Source organism: Nilaparvata lugens, chromosome 12 (genome assembly GCF_014356525.2).
Source record: "Nilaparvata lugens isolate BPH chromosome 12, ASM1435652v1, whole genome shotgun sequence".
Lineage (NCBI taxonomy): Eukaryota > Metazoa > Arthropoda > Insecta > Hemiptera > Delphacidae > Nilaparvata > Nilaparvata lugens.
In genome coordinates, this window is record NC_052515.1 from 17,973,270 (window position 1) to 17,995,050 (window position 21,781).

At 37.7% G+C, this 21,781-nt stretch overlaps 1 protein-coding gene across 3 annotated transcripts in view; it reads left to right on the forward strand.

The window, feature by feature from the left end:
• The window catches only part of LOC111049921, a 110,335-nt gene that overhangs the window by 77,232 nt on the left and 11,322 nt on the right, over positions 1-21,781 (forward strand). For all 3 annotated transcript variants that reach the window (XM_039439025.1, XM_039439026.1, XM_022336116.2), the window contains 7 exons: positions 7,285-7,555; positions 10,082-10,353; positions 13,026-13,202; positions 14,837-15,001; positions 19,711-19,863; positions 20,813-21,073; positions 21,305-21,520. In XM_039439025.1, coding sequence (XP_039294959.1) covers positions 7,324-7,555; positions 10,082-10,353; positions 13,026-13,202; positions 14,837-15,001; positions 19,711-19,863; positions 20,813-21,073; positions 21,305-21,520 — 1,476 coding nt within the window. In that variant the 5' untranslated portion in view covers positions 7,285-7,323. The remainder of the gene's footprint in view (positions 1-7,284; positions 7,556-10,081; positions 10,354-13,025; positions 13,203-14,836; positions 15,002-19,710; positions 19,864-20,812; positions 21,074-21,304; positions 21,521-21,781) is intronic.

Here is a 21,781-nt window from a genome sequence, read left to right on the forward strand (position 1 = left end):
ACAACTCCAATATCAGCAGTGTGAAAACATGGTGTCCATGCATTTTGTTCTCCTTCGTCATTTCCATTTAATATATCTTGAAAATGTTCTGCCCATCTCTTCAACACTTTTGATTCTTCAGAAATCACTTCTCCATTCTTATTTCTGCACATGTTGGTCCTTGGTTGGAAGCCTCTACCCATTACTTTCACTGATTGATGGAATTTCCTCTTTAATTCTGGGTATGTAAGTTTTCAATGTCTTCTAACTGCCTTTTGAGGTATTCTCGTTTTCTCTTCCCAATAAGATTTTTCGCTTTCCGTCCGCTTGCCTTGTAGATTCCCACATTGCCTCTTGTCACTCTTTGCATTACAGCCAGACTCAGTCTATTCCTTTCCTCAATTGCCAGCTCACATTCTTCATCGTACCAGTCAGCATTTCTTTCTCTCTTCTTCCTTCCGATAGTGCCAGCAGCACTACTATAATGTCCTTTAGTCTTATCCAAACACCATCCAGATTATCCTCTTCCCCATTACCTTCCTGCTCCCAGTTATCCAGTTTCTCGCTAATTGCACTTTCATAAGCAGTCCTGGTCTGTACATTTTTTAGAGCCTCCATATTCCACTTTTGTTCCTTTTCTCCTCTGACGTTTTCGACCATGGATAATCTCTCTAACACCTTTGTCACCACAATGAAATGTTCTGACTCACAGTTAGGTCCTCTTGCAGATCTGACATCAATTATCGAGGTGGCATGTCTTTGTGATGCCAGAACATGATCAATTTGAGTGGTAGTGTCAGAGCCAGGCATCTTTCAAGTCCCCTTATGGATGTTTTTGTGAGGAAATCTGGTGCTAACTATTGAGAGGTTTTGCTCTGCTGCAAGTTGAGCCAGTAGTAAACCATTCTCATTCGAACTTCCATGCAAAGTATGCTGCCCTGCAATTCCTCGAAGTTGATCTTTCTTCCCAATTTGAGCATTAAAATCCTCAAGTAGTAATAGCATGTCATGTTTTGGGATTTTCTCACAAACTTGGCCCATCCTTTATTCAATATCTACCACATCATCTAAACTACAACAAAAAAATATAATGTGAATACTTTTTTCAAATAATATAGAATGGAGGGACAACAGTCTGAGCCGAAAACTGTATCCCTCCCAAGTTTTGATAGTTTTGATAGATATAGAAGTTTCCTAAACAATAGAGTTCACTTTTCCAAATTCATGAGTCGATCCTATTCTCGCTCCAAAACAATATATTAGTTCACATTCAATTCATCCAGTACAATGTTTTAATTGAATTTGATCAATCAGCCAGAATATTGGTTCCGCTATTATTAATGTGAGTCAATGACTCAATTGCGGCATTTCGTTCCTCAGCTACACGTTAGAGGTTAGTGATCAAGTTAGCAACGTATTACCAATAGGGGGAATTCCTCATCCCCTTTCCAACCTCAGACCAAGCCCCAAATAAATTAAATGCGCCGCGTAAAGCTACAACTCAGCTAGGCTGCTGTCAATATATCCAATCGCGAGGTGAAACTACAAGCTGCCGTTTACAAAATTGATTTCGTCGTTTCAAAAGCGTTCGTTCACTTTTGATCGGCTGGTTGAGGTGGTTAAAATTGGGAGGGGTACTCTTGCGGCCGTGAGGGGGGGGGTGTTTGTCAGAGCATTACATATAGGAAATTGAATACAGGCTATTGTATTCAAAATTCCAATAGCTGGTGGCAGGGGAGCCATATTCAGTTTTCCATTTTTGTTTCGGAATGTGTCAGCCTTGTCATACAACAGAAAAATATCCGGGGTATTCAATTTCTTCCTCAAAATTGTTTAGTTTCAGTCATGGTTACTGGAGGAATGGTAGGCAATGGAAATGTGAATTTGAAAAAAAGTTTTGTCTATTTTCGACACGCGAATACTGGATGAATTATATGTTTCCAATGTTATGGCAGGCTATGATATCCTCACACCTGCACCCATGCAATAATTTAACCTAATGCAGGCTTACACCAGTGACTAGGCTATAGAATTATGTAATGTGACATTCTATATTCTCTGATCCACCCGTCTGCGCAGCTAGAAAGAATTGCATTTGAATGATTATTTTCTGATAATCTGTATTGATCAATACGCCTGTATAGTCACGACGTAAGGCTAGTCGCATATTGAGACGTGACGCGACGAGACATGACGTGAACCGAGTGTGATAGATAGGTTAAATCATGTATGATCATTATTATAATGTTAACATTAGACTAAGCTAGCACGTTTCAACAATATTATGATCAGATGATTTCAACTCATCTAGCAGACTCATCGAACGTCATGTCATGTCGCGTCGCGTCTCAATTTGCGACAAGCCTTGACAAGCCTAAGTAAGCGCTTGTCACACACACGCTCTGGTTTCTCTACCCAACTAGCCAAGGAACCTTGTATTCGTTTTCCCCAAGAAATCAAATTCGATAAAACGGCTAGAGCTTATAAAAACCACGTAGCCATTTATACTGAGAAATTATAACGGATATGATCAACTTGTGTATTGATAAATGAATAATTGAATGGATGAATTGAGAAACCAATTTGGGCTGCTACACCTTAATCAATTTCTATAGCAAACTCCATTCTCAAACATTCACCAGCATAATGATATATAGTTAAGTGAATAATATGAAGCCATGTGATTGGTAGTTGGTTGACAGTCTGCCATTGGCCGAAGTCAATCGGAAGCATACGTTTTGATCCAATCACAATCCTTAAAAGCATATAATGTGATCGTTTTTTGTTCAGTTCCTATTGGCTGCTAAGCAGAGTGTGCTTGACTGAGAACGTTCTCTAAAATATTTCATGAATATTAATTCTTAAATCATAGTAATATTCTACTCTACAAATTTATAATACACTTACTCAAGAGTATTGAATGAACTTTTGAACAACAAATAATTATTAAATTCAATGAAAAAGACTAAGAAATTGTCAAAAAACCACAGATTTATTGATACTTAGAAAGACCGGTTTCAGAAACAGAGTTTCTCAGTTTATCAGAGATTGACAATGTTGTAATAACTGGAACCGGTCTTTCTAAGTATGAATAAATCTGTGGTTTTTTGACAATTTTTTTAGTCTTTTTAATTTAATATGAATAATTACCACAATATCAACTTCTCAACTACACAAGAAGCAACAAATAATTATTATCATTACCCAATGATAGAAAACCCCTTCTTATAAAATATTTCTTTCATATTCATTCAAGTTTAAAATTTCCTTTGATTTCTAAGAAAAAAATCAATATCATGTAAGATATGGATGATCATGGAAGATGGACCTAGGAAGATCATGGTCCTTGAGTAACCCTTCAATATTCAAAATCGAGTTTATCCTAATTTGTAAATAACTTTGATTTCTACATCAATCCAAAAACTTCTCTCATTTCAATTGGATTTTATTGGATCCAACCTTTCGAAAATTCTAGATTACCCTGACATGAGTGATAATTTCATGAATGGGATGAGTTTCAACCCATGGATGTCTCTAATTTCAGTACAAATATATCGCGCATACAGTTTCCTTGTCTTGAAATTCAACAACTTAATAAATGATATCATCATTCCCCTATTTGAAGGCTATTCAAAGGGAATTGTTATTGATAGGTGGGCTTGAAGTTGTCAAATTATTTAATTCGATCAGCTTCTGTTAGATTATCCACCTTTCTAAAAAACATCGAACTATGATCCTTTAGCGACAAAACTGGAACTTTAAATTAGAGGTCTATCAAGGAGTCGTTCATACAACCCGAACTATACTCCGTGATATACTGCTTGCGATAAATTCAAAACTACTTCGAAAAAGTCTATAAGGAATGCAGAAGCTATTCATGCAAATCATACTATATTTTTCCCAGAATTATTCTTAGCAAATTCCTCATCGTTCACTTTTTCTTGATATTTGATACTTCAAGGGGAAAAAATTCTAAACAACCCCCGAAAATATTCTATAGATGAATATTACAGAAGCCGTTTATACAAAACATACTGTACTTCTTTGACTTGTATTATACTCCAGAGCGTATAAATTCTGGCTCTTTCGTAGTATCAAAGATCCTCTCCATATTCAAGCAGCGTCCTCAAAAAGCATCGTACATGGGTTGTAAGGAGCGGTCTATTCGAAACACCGTATATGACATGTGAGATGCAGTCCATACAAAACATTGTATATTGCATGTAAGGCACAGTCTATACAAACCGTTGAATGCCCCGTATACATGGTATTGAAAACTTTTGATAATAGATGGAGAGTTTGTAAAGTGTTATGCTGGGAAAATTGAATAGAGACATTGTTTTCCACGTTTTCCATTCGCCTTTGGCATGAAAAATGTGACAGGAAAAGCTCTTAGAAGCAGGTGCACCGAGGTGACACGTAGTCCCTTTGAAAGCTTTTCCGAGGGCTTTCCCAAGTAGCGTACCACTCACACACACGCAGTGATTTCCCTTCAAAAGCGATACTGGTGAATTTTCCCGTGCAGTTTTCCCAACTCAATTAAGTCACACGGGAAACTTTGAACTTTTCCTGCAGTGCAGATTAATTTCTATCGACAAAGGAAAAGTTGGTTTGTGACATTTTTCCGAGTGACTTTCCACCATGTCCAGTTTCCACTTGTTTGAGAATCAGTCGTGAAATAATCTAATTTTTAAATCCGACTTTCTGGATTCTTTTGAGCACAGATTTAATTGAACAGACTGAGAGCAAGATATAATTGGAATCATGAAATCAGCTTTTGTCGTTGATTTTTCGAAGACACAAACAAATGAAATACAGGACTGGAAACAAAAACCAAAAGGTTCAAGGTTTTATTATTCTAACAGCCCTTTTAGACTGTAATATTATTTCGTTCTTAGCTTGCAAACTCTCTTCTCCCAAACTTTGAAACAATATCATTTATGTTGTCTACTTTGTCATTCCCTTTGTAGCAGTAGAGATGATATTGAGGAAAAATTCTGAATAGAAAGAAGACAATTTACGTCGATGACGCGATACTCTATGCAATGGTAGAAGTACTATAATACAACATATATGGTTATAAATGATATAGTAGTACTATAGCTTATAGAGAATATACTTGTCTACGTATGGTTCTTTGTTCGATTTAACATTAAAACAAAAAGAGCCACTAAGACTGAGCCGCTTGGAGCCACTAAGGCTATGAATGACATGAAACTACAAGATGAAGTAGAGTAAATATATGTGTATATACGAAGTAAAGTAAGTATAGTGTCATGTAATAAATAGGCAACGACCCTATGGATCCAGTTATTGTCTTTTGTCTCCCGGAAAGCATTTCTTCGCGTGTTGGGAGACATTATGGTTTCATGTCGTTTCTGCGTGTTCTCCTCCTTTCTTCTACTTCTATTTCTATATTTCCTCCGTTTCTTTCTTGTTTTCTACCTTCTTGTAACCTACTATATCCTCTCAATTTACGAGATTGTTCAGGTATTTCCTTTTTCTTCCGTACCATCTTTTTTTATCTACTAAATTGTCGAGGTGTTTCCCTTTTTTCATATTTTTGTACTATCTTCCTCGAATTCCCTAGACTGTCGTAATATTTTCCTTCTTTTATCTACCATCGTTCTGTCCTTTGTATCCTTCGCACTATTATTTTTTTCCAAAAGTACTCTGCAACTTTTCTAAACTGTATACAAACAGTATTTTTCCCACTACGTTCTCTTTGTCTCCCTATTCTAGCTTTCCAATTTTTTGCCCTTGCTCATTGACGAGTTCTCAATCTATTCCACTTGAAGTTTCCTCTTTTTAGACTAGGAAATGAGATTTCTAGTATATTATTTATTCAAATTAATTATTCCTCTTTATCCACAATATTTAGAATTCATCATGAGACTCCATTCCCCATCTTTTGTCTTCACCTTCATCACCCAAACCTTTTCATCCACACCATCAATAAAATTCAGTCATCGGATCATCAGGATATGATCGCATCACCCCTTTCCTTCTTATTGCTTCATTCAGCTTTCCTGTTCTTTATGTTAAAAGACTCTGAACTTCCTATCCCTCATCTTCTTTTCTTCTTCATTCCTCATATGAATTAACAACTTCTCTCCTCCTTCCCTTTTCTCTCTTCCTTCCTCATTTCCTCTCCTCTTGTCAACTTACCTGCCTCTTACTTGCCTCGACATACTCTAAAATTCCGTTTAAATTCATCATATATTTCTTCTGTTTTTTATCCTCTTTCATACACCAACTACTTGATGAATCAATCGAAAGCATTCTAGCTCTCTTCACATTATCTCAATTGTTTTTTCCATTGTCATTATCTAAATTATCTTTCCTGCTTTATTCCCCTGATGGAAACTTGAAGAATGTATTTTATATTTATTAAAATCACCATTCTCTGAATTTCACTTTCATCTAGGATATTTTCGGACCTCCTTCTTCCTTTATTCCAAGTTGGATATCTGTTTTACTCTTTATGGAGAAGTATCTGCTATATTGAAAGAAAACCTTGGAAGAATGCCACCAACTATTATAGAATCCTCATAAACACTTCTCTTATCTTTGAGGTTGGAAAGGAAAACTATACTGAGATACAGCTTTTCTCAATACTGTGGCCTACGGTTTACCCACTTCTTGACTCTTAGAACGATGCAGCGTACAGTGTATATGGCTATAAATATATGTTTCACTGTATGGCTTATGTACAAAATAATATGTATAATGAATTCCGACTGTTCATTTTTAATTAAGTCTCACTCCATTCCAGGGCTTATCTGTCGAGACTATTTTCTAGGTCACTGGGAGTTGGAAATTGAGAAAAATAAGGAGATTTGGAAAGAATCTGTTCTCAAGATGTAATTGTCTCCCACAAAATGAGAACGATCATCAAGAAACTAGGATTCTAATTTTCCATAATTCCCATTCCTCATGAGAATTCATGAATGTAGAATCCAGCTGTGAACATAATACTAGTGATCCCTTAGTTTGGAGAACTCGCTCATTAACTGTTGTATTGTCTTACGTTTTTCTGTCACTGAGTAGACTACTGTCACAAATCAAGATTTACATTAAGTCACAAATACTCATGTGTTAGATTCAGTGAGAATCCAGCCTAATAGTTTTTCGAAAGGGCTAAGCACTGATTAAACTATACAATCACAAATACAGAACATAATATAAAATAACAGAATTCAAAAACATTGAATTATTCTCCATAGGCCCATTCCTTTTCCTTAATTTGAATGTAATTTTTGTCGAACGCGGACGCGTTTCTGAGCTGTCCATCGTCTGTTGCAGGTGGCGGGTGGCAGTAGTGGTGGTGGGGGTGGTGTGGAGATGCCGGGTGCGCAGAACTACATGCGCAGTGCCCCGTTTCGACGTTTGCGCCACCCATTGGACGAGTCGCCTGCCTGGACTCTGCTGGGCAGTTTGCTGTGGAGCTTGCTTGCCTTCTTTCTCGCTCTTCCACTGCTGCTTGTGTTGGCACTACTGCTGCCTGCCGCATATGTGCTGCGTTGGCTGCTGCTCATGCTCTACTGGAATCGGAGACGGTCGCAAGCTGCATCAGGTCAGACAATTATCATGAAAATCTCACATAACAAATCTCTCATCACACTATAATCATATTATACTATGTATTGTTTGTTTATTCATGGTATTCACATTGTTTGTTTTGTGGTGTTCATTGTATTTGTCTTGTTTTGAATTGTAATTTGATAACTTTATTTTTCGTCTTGTGTTGTATTGTAAATTTTTTTCTTAATGTATTAGGTACTGACAGCCTTCTATATTTCATGTCTGTTATTGGCTCAAATAATTGAATCATTTCATTTCAAATCGCCACCTACATCACTAGGACGAGGGGCATGTCTCAAATAAGTCCTTATTCTCAAACAGGCTTCACTGAGAATTCACTTGATGAGTGCAGTGGACTGTTCAGGAGACAATCTTTCCAACCCTTTCAAAAAGTTCTGGCCCTTGTATCCCCTAGATATTTTTTATCTATGACCATGATAATTACAATGAAGACATTACAGCATCACAATGAATCCCATAACAGGGATCTTTTCGCAATGGATTTTCAAAACTATCCTATAATGAGGACTTTATGCAACGACTTGTACATTATTACACTGTTTTCGATGCTGATGCAGCAACATTAATATCATGATGTCTGATACTGGCAGCAGGTTTCAGTTTGTCAAGTTTTCACTAAATCAAGTATTCAATTTGGCAAGCTTATAATTTGTCATATTTTCAGTACATCAGGTCTTCAGTACTCCAAGTTTTTAGTATAGTACTTCAAGTTTTCAATATGACAAGTTTTCAGTTCAACAAGTATTCAATTCATAGAGGTTTCAGCAAGTCTAGTTTCCAATTTCTTAAGATTGCACAGTCCAGCTCACATTTCATCAATCAAGTTTATCAAGTTTTCAGCTCTTCAAGATTTCAGTTTGTCTTTTATTTTTCAGTATTTTAAATTTTCATTTCAAGTTAACTGTTCACTTTCTCTGAGTAGCTTTTTGCCTATTTTTATTTCAATCTTCTTACTATAGAGGCTAGTTGTTCGATTTGTAAACTTACAACAAGTCAGCAATGTGATACTCTGCTAGAGTGGTCGTAGACAAAATAGTGTATACCGTACAACAGTTTTATATGGTCTTTGAAGCAGCTCCTGCTAGACCCTCATTATGAAACTGTTATATAAAATATTATTGGCAGAATAATCTAAATTATCTACATTATCTAAATTATTTTCATTATCTAAATTATCTACATTTCTGGTTACGTAGCTTGAGTCTTCAGATAAAACTGGTTGACGAATTATTGCTATGCATGGAAGCGTCTTAATACTGTGGAAGGGGTGAACTGGTCCAAGGATCAACTTATGAGACCGTGACTGAACTGTTATAAATCCCGCGATAATTATAAGAAATGGTAACACAACCTCATTTTGACTATATCAAATATAAAAATTCAGGAAAGAATTAGTTTTGGATAGCCTACCTTTTGATTCCCTCTCTAATCATTGATTTGATTTTGTGAATAAATAAATAATTTGAATGAAAAATAATAATGATTCATGTGAGGGAGCAAAATGATACTTCTTCATTGAGCTTTTTTACTTTTATGACCTTTGTGAGGTTTTCATTTTGAGGGAAATAACTCTATCTACTAGTCTACTAATAAATATCAATGAAACCTTTTTATCTGAAATTTACTATAATATTTTTCAAACTGCAATTGGATACTAGTAGAGCCGAGTACAAAGAGAAATTAATGAACTTATATGAGTTCCAATTTGGAACACATAGCTTTCCACCAAACTCGCCTCATCTTTCATCACTGTGAGCTGAGCGTTGCGTTAGTTGGGCAACTTGTGGCAGTGATTTGTTGTCTACATCCTGCTAGTGTCTCTCTCTGCTCCTTCTTTTTCTCCTTCTTCTGATTCCTCTCCCACTATTTCTTTTTTTCCCTTTTATTCTCATTTTCTTCCTCATCCTTCCTATACTTTTACCTCATTCCTACCCCTCCTTCTCTAATAATATTCAATATCTTTTGCTTTTTCTTCCTCACTCCACTCTCTCTTCTCCTGTTGTCTCCTTTGTTCTTTCTCATTGAACTTCGTCTTTCTCTCTCTCTCTCTCTCTTCATATCTCTCCCCCACTCTTCCCGTCTCTCCTTTTCTCTTTCCTCCTCTCTTCCTCCCTCTTCATCCATCTCTATCATTTTTCCTCTCCCCTCCTCACTCTTCTTTTCTCTCTCTTGTCTCTCTTTGTTCTTCCTCTTTGAACTTTCTCTTCATTCCTTACTTTTTCCGTCTCTCCCTTGCAATCTTTCTTTTTTTATTCCATTAGACTACTCTTCTTTTTTCTCTCTATTCCTCTCTCTCTCTCTTCATCACCCACCGTCTCTCACTCCTCGTTCTCTTACACTATTGCAACCTTCAATACACAGTTATCAATCGAATTCACAGCTCTATCCCTCCCGAAAGGACCCACAATTGTTCAAAAATGACATTTTTATATTTCCTATTCAACCAACACTGACAATACATTGTGAATCTCATAACTTTCCGTGCTCTCGCTGACAGGAGGAGCCGAGTCGATGCGGGGTACCGAGTCTCGCTGGCTGGGTGACTCATGGCAACGCAGTGTGGTCCACGCAGTGCTGGTGTTCGACTCTCCGCCTGCCGTCACCGACCTCCGCCACCTTTTCCTCAGCCGCGTGCTGCCCCTCTGCCCCCGGCTGGCCAGGCGGCCCCTCGCCCTGCCCACGGTCGGCCACTGTTGGCTGCCCGACTCGCACTTCAACATCGACAACCACGTCTATGCCCGGGACATTGTCAACGAGGCCCACTTGCAGGTAGGTCTAAATCTATCCTCCATCTTGTACTTTAAATAAAAAGTCTCTAATCGAGAAATAACGGAATATTTATCGATTCTGATAAAAATAAAGCTTTTGCAATCCTGCACTACATAATTCAAATTAAACTAGTGATTGAATTGAGCCTGAAAGTCTCTTTTGACTTTTCATGGAAGGAAGTAAGCTCAAATGAAAAATGCAGGCGAACGAAACGAGCCTGCCGATCCTATGTTTGGATGATCCAGCTGGGGGTCCAGGGGGCGGAGCCTCATGGCTAGACGAACAAGGCAAGCTAAGCCAGCCTGCCGGCTAGTATATTATAGGCTCATTAGTGTTGGGAAATGAACAACAGTGGTTGATAGAAATGATAGAAGTAGTAACAAAATAAGTGATATGCAATTGGATTAGAAATACACATAGCAACGAGATGGGATAGGATGAACGAATAAATTCGTATGTTTTTTCGGTGGGGAGTCCCTTAGAATCGCTAACCGCAGAAAGGCAACATGTACAGTTTTCATAATTTTACAGGAGAGACAAAAAAAACTCAATAAAACCTAAACCTGGACCTGCATTAAACTATACATTCAAAACGTCGCCATTACAATGCTTTCAGTTGGACATGTTTCCTTTCTACAGTAAACGATGTATCTTACATTAAATAGTTGATTTATTGAAAAAAATTATGAAAAAGTTGGAAATGTTTCCTTTCTGCGGTTAGCGATTCCTTCAAGATACAATTAATAATCAGATCGAATTATGTAAACTTTATTATGCAACCATTATGATAATGCAGCTATCTTTCAAAAAAAGCAATATATATTGCAGATTTTTCAAAAGGAAACACTATCCTATTTCGAACAATCCAAATATTTTCCCCTAACGATCAAAAGGATTTCACCCAAGATAGATTGAAGCTTTTCAAATGTAGATCGGTTTAGGTCTGAGCTAACGATTTCCCAGAACCAGTGGTTTTTTTCGGGTGAAAGAGTACCATAGAATGAGCGCAAGACTTGAATAATGTATACAATCAAAAGGTGGCCCAAAGGGGATGGAGCCATTGAAGTGATTGAAGGTGAAGGTAGGTAGCCTATTGGTGGGAGGGATCCGCTCATCATTACATCCGTTTCAGGCTTTATTCCCGTGGGATATACCAAACCTGCTGGCAAGACCTCCAACCCCTTCATAGATATTATTATATCGATGTATTCGTACCTTATATAGAGAAAACATATATATTATGTTGTAGGCTATATAGATGCTCTGGTGGGATGAGCATTGAGGATCTCGTACTTTATCGCTACATATATATTGATGCATTGATAATAGATTCCGTGGCTACAGATATGTTTGTAATAGATATAGTGACCAGCAGCCTCACTCTTTAATTCATGAAATTTCTGTTCAAAATGAATTCATCTTTCTCAGTTTTTCGCCTGATTGTGTAGCTGAGCATCATTATTCATTTTTTAAGGAAATTGCCATTGAAAAATAAAGATTGTAACCTGAAGCCTTGGTCTATGACTGGGAGTATTGAGTGATCGATTATTCGAACTACATAGTTTTCCCCCAGAATTTATAATACAGCGGTGTATAGTGAGATTCATTGCAAACTGTCACCATTGTTTGAATGAGAAGCGTTGGTGTCATTTGAAAGTACGGTAGCTATTTACTATCAACTCTTTTCGACTTATAGAAGATCTACATTCTCATTCAATTCCTGAAGCCTGTTGTGCTTTCAGTAAGTGAATCTCATTATAGAGGGTTCGTTGGTTGATCCATAATCATATACAATTATTCATCACAGTCTACATATGGAAACTACTGATATATTGCAATTATTCAAATGCTAATGAATTAATTATTATCATTAAACGAAAATCCAAATTAAATGCTGTAATTCACCCCGAAGACTTCTTCTACTGCAAATATTGACAACAGCTAGATGGAAATTCAATGAGCGCTACTATTCAAAAATTTTTTGTCAGCCCGGGAATTGAACCCAGTACCTCCTAATTGCCGGTCAGGAATGCTTACCCTTACATCAAATTGACAATCTCTGGATAGCAGCGCTCATTTTATACGAAACCATAGCGGCCAGCCTGTCTACGAAGCAATGGCTTCGTATAAAATGAGCGCTGCTATCCAGAGATTGTCAATTTGGTGTAAGGGTACGCATTTCTGACCGGCAATTATAGGAGGTACTGGGTTCGATTTCCGGGCTGACAAATAATTCTTGAATAGTAGTGCTCATCGAATTTCCATCTGTTTCCCCAGTTGTCAATTTTTTGCAGTAGCAGAAGTTTTCGGGTTGAATTACAGCATTTAATTTGGATTTTCGTTTAATAATAATTATTATTCATTACTTTGACAGTCATTTGTTTCCAATATTTTCATAAGGTTTTCATGGTTATGATTGAACTTATTTGGATAATTTCAGTTTGAAGCATTTTTATTTGAGTAATAAAGCTCTGAATGTTCCCACTCCTATTTGCAAGCAGTATTTTCTAGAGCAAACAGTGGGAACTGTATTCAATCACCCGTATAATGCAATTTGTTGTGTAATTTTATTGAATAAAAGTTGATTTGATCTGGCATTTTCATCTATCCTTACTTGTTTGAGAATAAACTGATCTAGTTTGTGATGATCTTGAAATGATTCGTTGTTGCAGGAGTACGTGTCTGGCCTAGTGTGTGAGGGACTCGCGAGCGACCGACCACCGTGGGAGCTGCGTGTGGTGGGGAGGTGCGCGATCCTGCGCGTTCATCAGTCAGTGGCGGACGGTGCAGCTCTCGTCACGCTGCTCTGTCGCTGTCTAGCCGATTCACCTGTCAAGCCACGGCTGCAGGTAAGCCCATCAGCTGATTCAGCTCTGATGATAGTTTAATTTCAAGTTATCGGTGTTCCAGAAGATCAATGACTATCGATAATATATTTCATTTATCAATAATATTGATCAAATGATTTACTTGTTACTAATTGTGATTATTATTGATAAATGTAATCTGATCTTCGGTTTCACCAAGCTTGGTCAAGACATTTGAGCATGGTTAAATCAGGTACGATTTACAACGAGTGCACTGCAACATATTATTATTTCTATGGAAATATTAACTAAATAATTACATTGCACAATTATTGTGAATCGTACTAGGCTTGACTATGTTCGACGTTTTTGAACGGGTTCGGTGAAACCGGGCATGAGAGAGTTCAACATTTGAGAGATTGAAGTTCCTAGTTCTCAGCTTAATGGCATCATATATACGTTTGATATACAACACCTTGAAGAAGGACGAAGTTGATTTGTCAACATTCTGTCATTGTCAGAATCTTCATCAGTCAGGTGAACAACGGCAGAAGTAACAGTTGCGGAAGCAATATAACACGAAGAGCATAACTTTTCAGGTGACATTAGGATAACAATGATCTGTAGTTCATGACCAGATACTCATCGGTAATTCCAAATGATTATTATGACTACAATACTGAAGTTTGGCAATTCCGTAATCAATTCGGTATCATTATCACTCATCTAATCCACTAAAGGAACCATGAAGAGTGAGGGACTTTATTTCCAGATACCAACCTCACATTGGCTACGGTTAAAATACTATGATGTAACTGAAAATAAGAGAAACAAAACATGCTATGTCAATATGACCAAATTTGAAGGAGCAATGACGTAATTGATGAAGTGTTATAGATTGGAGTGGCAAATTGGAATTTTCCAATTTAACATTAAATTGGGGAGTAAATAGAGATTACTGTATATTTGTGAATTTCTTGTGTATTGTGGAACAACTCAACTGCTCAAATGAACTCAACTTTTTCTTATTTGATGTTATTATTGAGGGCTGCAGATTTCACAAGAGCAATACGGTTTCTTGTTGTCCTTGTTGAATTTTTATCTGGACAGCTTGAATATTCGAACTCGAACCTTGTAGGAGAGAATCAACTTAATATTATTCCATTGAGAGTCTAACTTAGAAATTTGAATAGATAGGAGAAAATCTAGTTTGAAAATCGTTTATTCTTAAAACATTCATATGATTATAATAAGAAGAGCAATCAAAAATTTTATCAAGAACTAGCAGGAAACCCGTGCTTTACAAGGGTCTAATTAAAAACTTGACAAACTGAAGAAATCTTGAAGAACTGAAAAGAAACCAATGACCATGCTTGGTAAATTAAGAGCCTATATGCGAAATTTCAAGTTCATCAGCTAAGTTGTTCAGACGTGATGATGCGTGAATTCCCTGTCTTTTACATGTATAAGCCAGTTATTTTCTTCATTGTATGGATTTGGCCTAATAAATCTAATGATATTACAATATATAATATATTATATTATATTACAATACTAATGTTTCAATACTCAAAGCATCATAGTCCAATAAATATGATATGACATTTTACAATTAATTCACATGAGAAAGAACCTTATGTATGCAATTTGTAACGTTGAACCAACAATGCTCTAAGGCGCAGAGACATGCACTGGGCTTCTACTGCGACATGCTGCGCGCATGCCTACTGGGTCCGCTGACGCTGCTGTTCTGGCTACTGGTGTCAACCAGTGACTGCAACCTGCTCACCAGTCACCGGCAGACTGTAGCCAGTTCTGGCAGCCAAGGCAGCCAAGTCAAGGTAAGATTTTTATTCGATTTTGAACCTCATTCATTTATCAGCAGAGGCTACATAATATTACTGTTGGACGGTTTCACAATCATATATTTGGAGCAATATTATAAAGCCCAGATGTAATACTGAGAATCCGAAGCGGGAGTAGCACAATCCGATTTATTGCCCAACAATGTCGAAGCGGTAGTAAGATCATTAGTGAGAACTTTAGTTTAAACAACTCGTTCGGCTAGACATCCTACATCCAATTCTACATCAACAACCCCATTCATGATTCCACGTCCAATCTAACATTGGAGATTGAACCTCAAGTATATGAAGAATCGGATAGTGAATGGATCGAATAATTATTAGTCCATGATTGAAACGAAAGTACCATTCAAGAGGAAAGAAAATATGAAAAGATAAAGTTGATTCAATCTCTAATCATCATACAACCATAATTTTCCTCTCTTTTCTTCTTCTTCTTCTTTTTCTTCTCCACCATTTTTACTTATTCTCCTTCTCATTATTATTCTCCTCCCATTTTCTACATTGTAGTTTACTGTGTATCTAATCTTGAACTGAAATACTTTTGATCTGTCATTCGTTTTCTCTCTCACAATTATTATCACAAAAACCGAATTAGAACCTCAATTCTATCTTATAGGAGCCGAACAGCTGAAGCCTGTAGCTAGCGTTCTGACTCATTGCTTACTGCTGTACATTACTTTGTTTTCTATCTCTCCATTTTCATAATATTATTATTAACTCTTAATTTTATCCCTCCCCCCCTTCCGCCTCACTGTTCCGAGGCAGTCGCCCTGACACTTTGAATGTCGGTGCTGCAGGATGACGGTGCGGCCGCGCTGAGTGTCGCCGATTCCCTCAAGCAGGCTGTCTCGCCCTATCCCGATCGACTCAAGATTGCTCATGTGAACACACAATCCCTCCTTTGCCATATTGATGAGTTCAGGTGCAATTTCTCCTGTGGAGATTGTGATATTATACTTGTGACTGAAACCTGGCTCAAACCAACTGTCCCCAGTCGGCTCGTTGCTCTTGACGACTTCGTTATCATCCGCAATGACAGTTTGCACAAGAATGGCGGAGGGGTTGCTGCATACATAAAGCGTACTCTGCGGCCTTCTCATAAGTTCTCATCAGATAACTCCCGTCCATCGAGGCCTGAATACATGTTTTTTGAAATAAAATGCAATGGAGTAAAAATGTTTATTTCGGTATGCTACAGGCCCCCTCACATTGGCTTTATGTCCGAATTTGAGGAGGTTCTGTTGGGGCTTATGGTGCCTTATGAACATGTGGCTATCATGGGTGACTTTAATACTGACCTTCTTGGACCTGATACTCATGACAGAGTACAACTGACCACTATGTTTTTTTGCGAACGGTATGACCTTGCTGCCTTTCCAAGCCAGGCATCATACTTCCACCTCGGACACATTGTTAGATCTCATAGCGGTTGCTGATAGGAGATCAGCTGTGAGCCATGGACAAATCCTTTCCCAGGTCTTTCAGCACATGACTTAATTTACCTAGTTTATAACATTAAGAGACCCAAACCTAAATCGAAAGTTATCACCTACCGGGATTATAACAATATTAACTTTTCTAATCTGTTTAATGATACACTTAATCTTGACTGGCATACCATTTTCAATATTAATGATGTAAACCTTATGTTAGATTTACTCAATAGCAATTTACTCTTCCTTTTCAATAAACATGTTCCTCTCAAAAACCGCAGAATTACCAGAGATCCTGCTCAGTGGCTCACGGACGAGATCTGGCGGCTGATGCGGGACGAGATTATTGGTGTAAAAGGGCAATGCAGTCCAAGACTCCTCATGATTATAATCAATATAAGCATTTAAGAAACTCTTGCAAACAATTATCAGAAATGCTGAAGCTGGTTTCTACCGCAACTTGATTTCATCTAAGAGGTCATCATCATCATCATTATGGCATGCTTTGAGGGGGATTGGAGCTGGTAAGGAGAGGCAGGTGCCGACTGTAGCCCACTCACTTGATGACCTCAATGACTTTTTGACTGATATACCTGTGAGTTTGGATCAAGCCCATGTCCACTTCAGTTCCCTTCCTGACATTCATCCAAATGAGAATTTCTACTTCTCTGCAGTTTCTCAGCAAGAGGTATTTCTAGCAATCAGTATAATAAAAAGTAATGCTATTGGTGCAGATGGCATCCCAATCAAGTTCCTGAGAATCCTCTTACCTTTGATCCTTCCTTCCCTCACCCATTTGATCAACACTTCCCTCATGACATATGTTTTTCCTGATGAGTGAAAGCTCTCAATTGTGATTCCCTTGAACAAGGTCCCTAACCACATCTCTCCTTCTGATTACAGGCCCATTAGTTTATTGTCTGTCTTGTCTAAGGTTCTTGAGATCATTGTTCACTCTCAGATGAACGGATATATTCATGGATCTGGTTTGATTAGTGATTTTCAATCAGGTTTCCGAAGCGGTCACAGCACCACATCTGTCCTTCTGAGAGTGACTGATGATATCCGGAGGGCTATGGATAAAAGGCAGCTAACCGTTTTAGTTCTAATAGATTTTAGCAAGGCTTTTGATAGCATTCTTCACCCTACTCTATTGTATAAGCTAAGGAGCTTAGGCTTTTCCAACTCCACTGTGGCATAGGTAAGGTCTTATTTGCAGGGTCGATGTCAGTGTGTGAGGGTCGGAGATGCGTGTTCGGGCTGGCGTGAGGTAAATAGAGGCGTTCCTCAAGGTTCGGTCTTGGGTCCTCTGCTGTTCAGCATCTACATAAATGACGTGACTACTACTTTACTTACTTCTAAATACCACCTTTATGCAGACGACCTGCAAATATACAAACACTTCAACATAACTGATTTCAGCATTGTGGTTGAGGAGGTCAATGCTGACTTGGCCAGGGTTATTGAATGGTCTACAAGTAATGGACTCAAAGTTAATGAGACAAAGTCAAAGGTAATTATGGTTGGCTACTCAAGGCTCTTGAACACCCTTGACTTTTCAAATGGACCATACATTACAATCAACAACGTTCAATTGCAGTACAGTTCAGATGTTAAAAATTTAGGACTTACCATGACCAAGACTTTGGACTGGACAAATCATGTGACCTTGACTTGCAATAGAGTCATTGCGGGCATTATGACTTTGAAGAAGATTGCTGACTGTATCCCTTTCTCCACGAGGATTATGTTAGTCAATACTTTGATTTTTCCAATTTTCAACTACTGTGACATTGTGACTCTTGATATGACCGTTCAACTTTTACAGAGGATGCAGCGTGCCCACAATTACTGTGTACGCTTCATCTTCAACCTCAGACGTGACGACCATGTGACTGAATACTTTGACAGACTTAATCTCATGAGGCTGCATGATTGTAGGGCACTCCATGCTGTTATTTTTCTGCATAAGACATTAAAAACTGGAACACCTAAGTATATTGCAGAGGATTTTCAATATTTGAGTGATATCGGTCGGGGTGGTACACGGCATGGTTCCCATCTGCTGGCTGTCCCAACTCACAGGACAGTCATGTTCAACAAGTCCTTTCTTGTGACAGCTTGTGGATTGTGAAATTCATTTCCGGCTGAATTGAAGCGCATTGAGGGTCATCGTCGGTTCGGCGTGGCTGTCTTCCGGTGGATCAGGGGTTGTGGGGGTGGCTGGGCTTAGCGAGGGGTGCATCATACCACTGTGTTGGTATGGACTCATGCATTATATCACTGTGTTGGACCAGCGGTGGCTGCTCAGGCGCATGTGTTGTTGTTGTTGTTGTTGTGTGTGTGTGTGTGTGTGTGTGTGTGTTGTGTGTGTGTGTGTGTGTGTGTGTGTGTGTGTGAGCTTTCTTTTCATGCTTTCATATTTTCCATAGATTGATACATTCATTTATTCAGTCTCAAAATTAATTTCTTCAGAGTAATTTCAAGAGAATCAAGTTCAACTTTAAAAGTAAACTCCAAAGACATATATAGAAAATGCTCTTTTTCTCTCTCAAAATTAATTAATTTCTTGCTAGAAGTATTTATCAATTTCCTTATTTTCTCATTTTGCTTGTAAGGTTTGTAGCCATAATGTTCTTTTTTACTTCTTCGATCCTATCCGTCCATCCTATCCATATCCGTCGATCCTATCCATATATTCCGTCAAAAATGTTGTATTTATTTCCCATCAGATCTTTGTTATTTTACATTTTAAGAATGCTCTACTTTTAAGTTTATTCAACTATTCCACTTATTATCATTATAATTATTTTTTTTTTACTTCTTCATTTAAAATATAGTTTTGTTTTATTCTATTTACTGAGTATTGTTTGTTTAATTTACAATTTAGTATTGTATTTGAGGGTTAAGTGTAAGAGAGGGCCGACTGCGCCCCAACTTCGCCCTCCCAGGTATAAAATAAAGGCAGTCATTTTATTCTATTCTATTCTATTCTATTCTATTCTATTCTATTCTTTTCTATTCTATTTTCCATCTTGCACTAGTACTATAACTTGTCATTACGATCAGTTAATGTTATTCATCCTGATAGAATGTGAAGCACATTTCTTTTTTAGTCAATATACGCTTCCACAGCTTTTCTTCTGACGCCGAATACCAATCCATATAATATAGGAAGGAAGTATTATCATGTTTTTTCTGTAAAAGTGAAATGTTCATTCAATTCAAGCTTTGTTTTGTCGCCACCAGGTCACATGGTCGGCAGCCATCTCATTCGCGAAGGTAACGCGGGTGAAGCAGGTGACCAGATCGACGGTGAACTGTGTCCTCCTGTCTGCACTGTCCGGGGCCTTGAGGTGTCTCCTGCAGAGCTGTGGAGTGAGGCAGCCGCCTGACCTTAAGGTTAGATCAAACAATTCGAAATGAATGATGATAATTTGTTTATCCAGGGACTTACGTGAAGATTTCCAATTTCTTTAGATAGAAATAAAAAATGAGAAGTTACATTTTTTGATAGAACCATAGGTCTCATCGAATTCTTTTTTAGTTGTTCACCCTGTTATATTAATATTATCAGTAGCAGAAGTCTACGGGGTGGTTGACAGCTTACAATTTGGTATTTTTTTTGTGATTGTTTCATTAGCACACACACACACACACACACACCACACACACACACACACACACACACACACACACACACACACACACCATACAAGTAGCTATGCAAATTTGCATAAACCACAAGTACGGTTATCAAAGACCTTAAGAAGCCATGTAAATGTAGGTTTGAGACTCTTCAATCACCTTCCTCAAGAAATAAGAAATTGTCGTTTTTGAAGTTTAAAGATGCACTTTACAATTTTCTTGTCAAAAATCCCTTTTACAACTTGAAGGAGTACTATGAGAAGTGAATATTTGAATGTATTATGACTTTTAAAAATTTATAATTTGATGTTATGTTATGTTTGATGATATTATGACTTATATTGTATAGAAATATATTAAGATGTAATTGAATATTATAACTATCTTGACAATGTCTCATGCAATTATGTAATTGTTCTTGGTCAAATAAAATATCCTATTCTATTATATTCTAGTGATATTAGTTTCAGGCATTAAGCCTGTTGTTCCTTCCTCAATAATTAATTATGAGTTGAGAATAATAATTGTATCTATAAATGTATAGATGAATATTATATGCTGTATTAAATACAAATCAAGTTATGAGTTACTGAATCATTTTGAATATTGATATTTTTAATGAATATTGTATTATTATTTTGAAAATTCTTTTCTTAGTATTTTTTTATTAAAAAAATCTCATTCCATTCAATGTTGTGTTCAGATCGTGCTCCCAGTAGATCTAGGCCATTGCAGCAATCCATCGGCAGAGTTGCGGCTAGGCAGCCGCGTGGCTCCAGTTGCCATGACACTTCCAGTGAACACAGAGGGCGCAGTGCCGCGGCTGTGGAGTACGCGACGCACCCTCAGTGCACTCAGACGCTCTGCAGACCCTCTCATCGTCTACCTCGCCACCACCACCCTCATGTCTCTCCTGCCCGGCCACTTCGCCAGGCATGTGCTCTCCAACATCGTCGAGAATAAGGTATTTATTAAATTTTGTTCATCAGGTATATTTGTATATAACTTAACTTTTTTAATATTCTTTATTGAAATTTATTTACTCTTGATAGTTCTTTTTGGAGTAATTTTAAAGTTCTCTTCAACAATAAGAAACCAAGAAGAAACTCCTTTGTTCAAGTTGTTATTGTGATTTTTGAAACAACATTTGTTAGAAGAATTTGAAATTTGAAAGTTGTGTATGTGTTTTTCCTAGGCTAGTCTGCAGTTCAGCTCACAGCAAGGCCCCCCCACACGGGTGCAGGTGGGCGGTTGCACACTCACCAGTGTCTATGCTCTGCTTCCCGCCCAATCACAGCTCTCTGTTGCCGTCTCTGTCTTCACCTATGACGACCAGCTCTCTGTCACTGTCGCAACCGATAGCACACTTGGTCCTGCAGGCCGCCTACTCATACATCATCTACAGGCACAGGTATTGCTCCAACTCAATTCAATAATGACTTTATTCCTAACCTATTGAGATAATACAATTGAGATATATGGTATTGGAATTCTATTTTATTTATTTTATCATTATAATTTTTACAAGAAGCACTGAATGGGAGAGAAAAACTAAGGATACTCCTTGTACTATTTCTCTCCCAAATTTAGATAATAATTTAAAAGTCCGGAATGAGGTTATGATTCCACTTTTCTGAAATTTAGTTCTTTTTCACTAGAAAACAACTAAAAC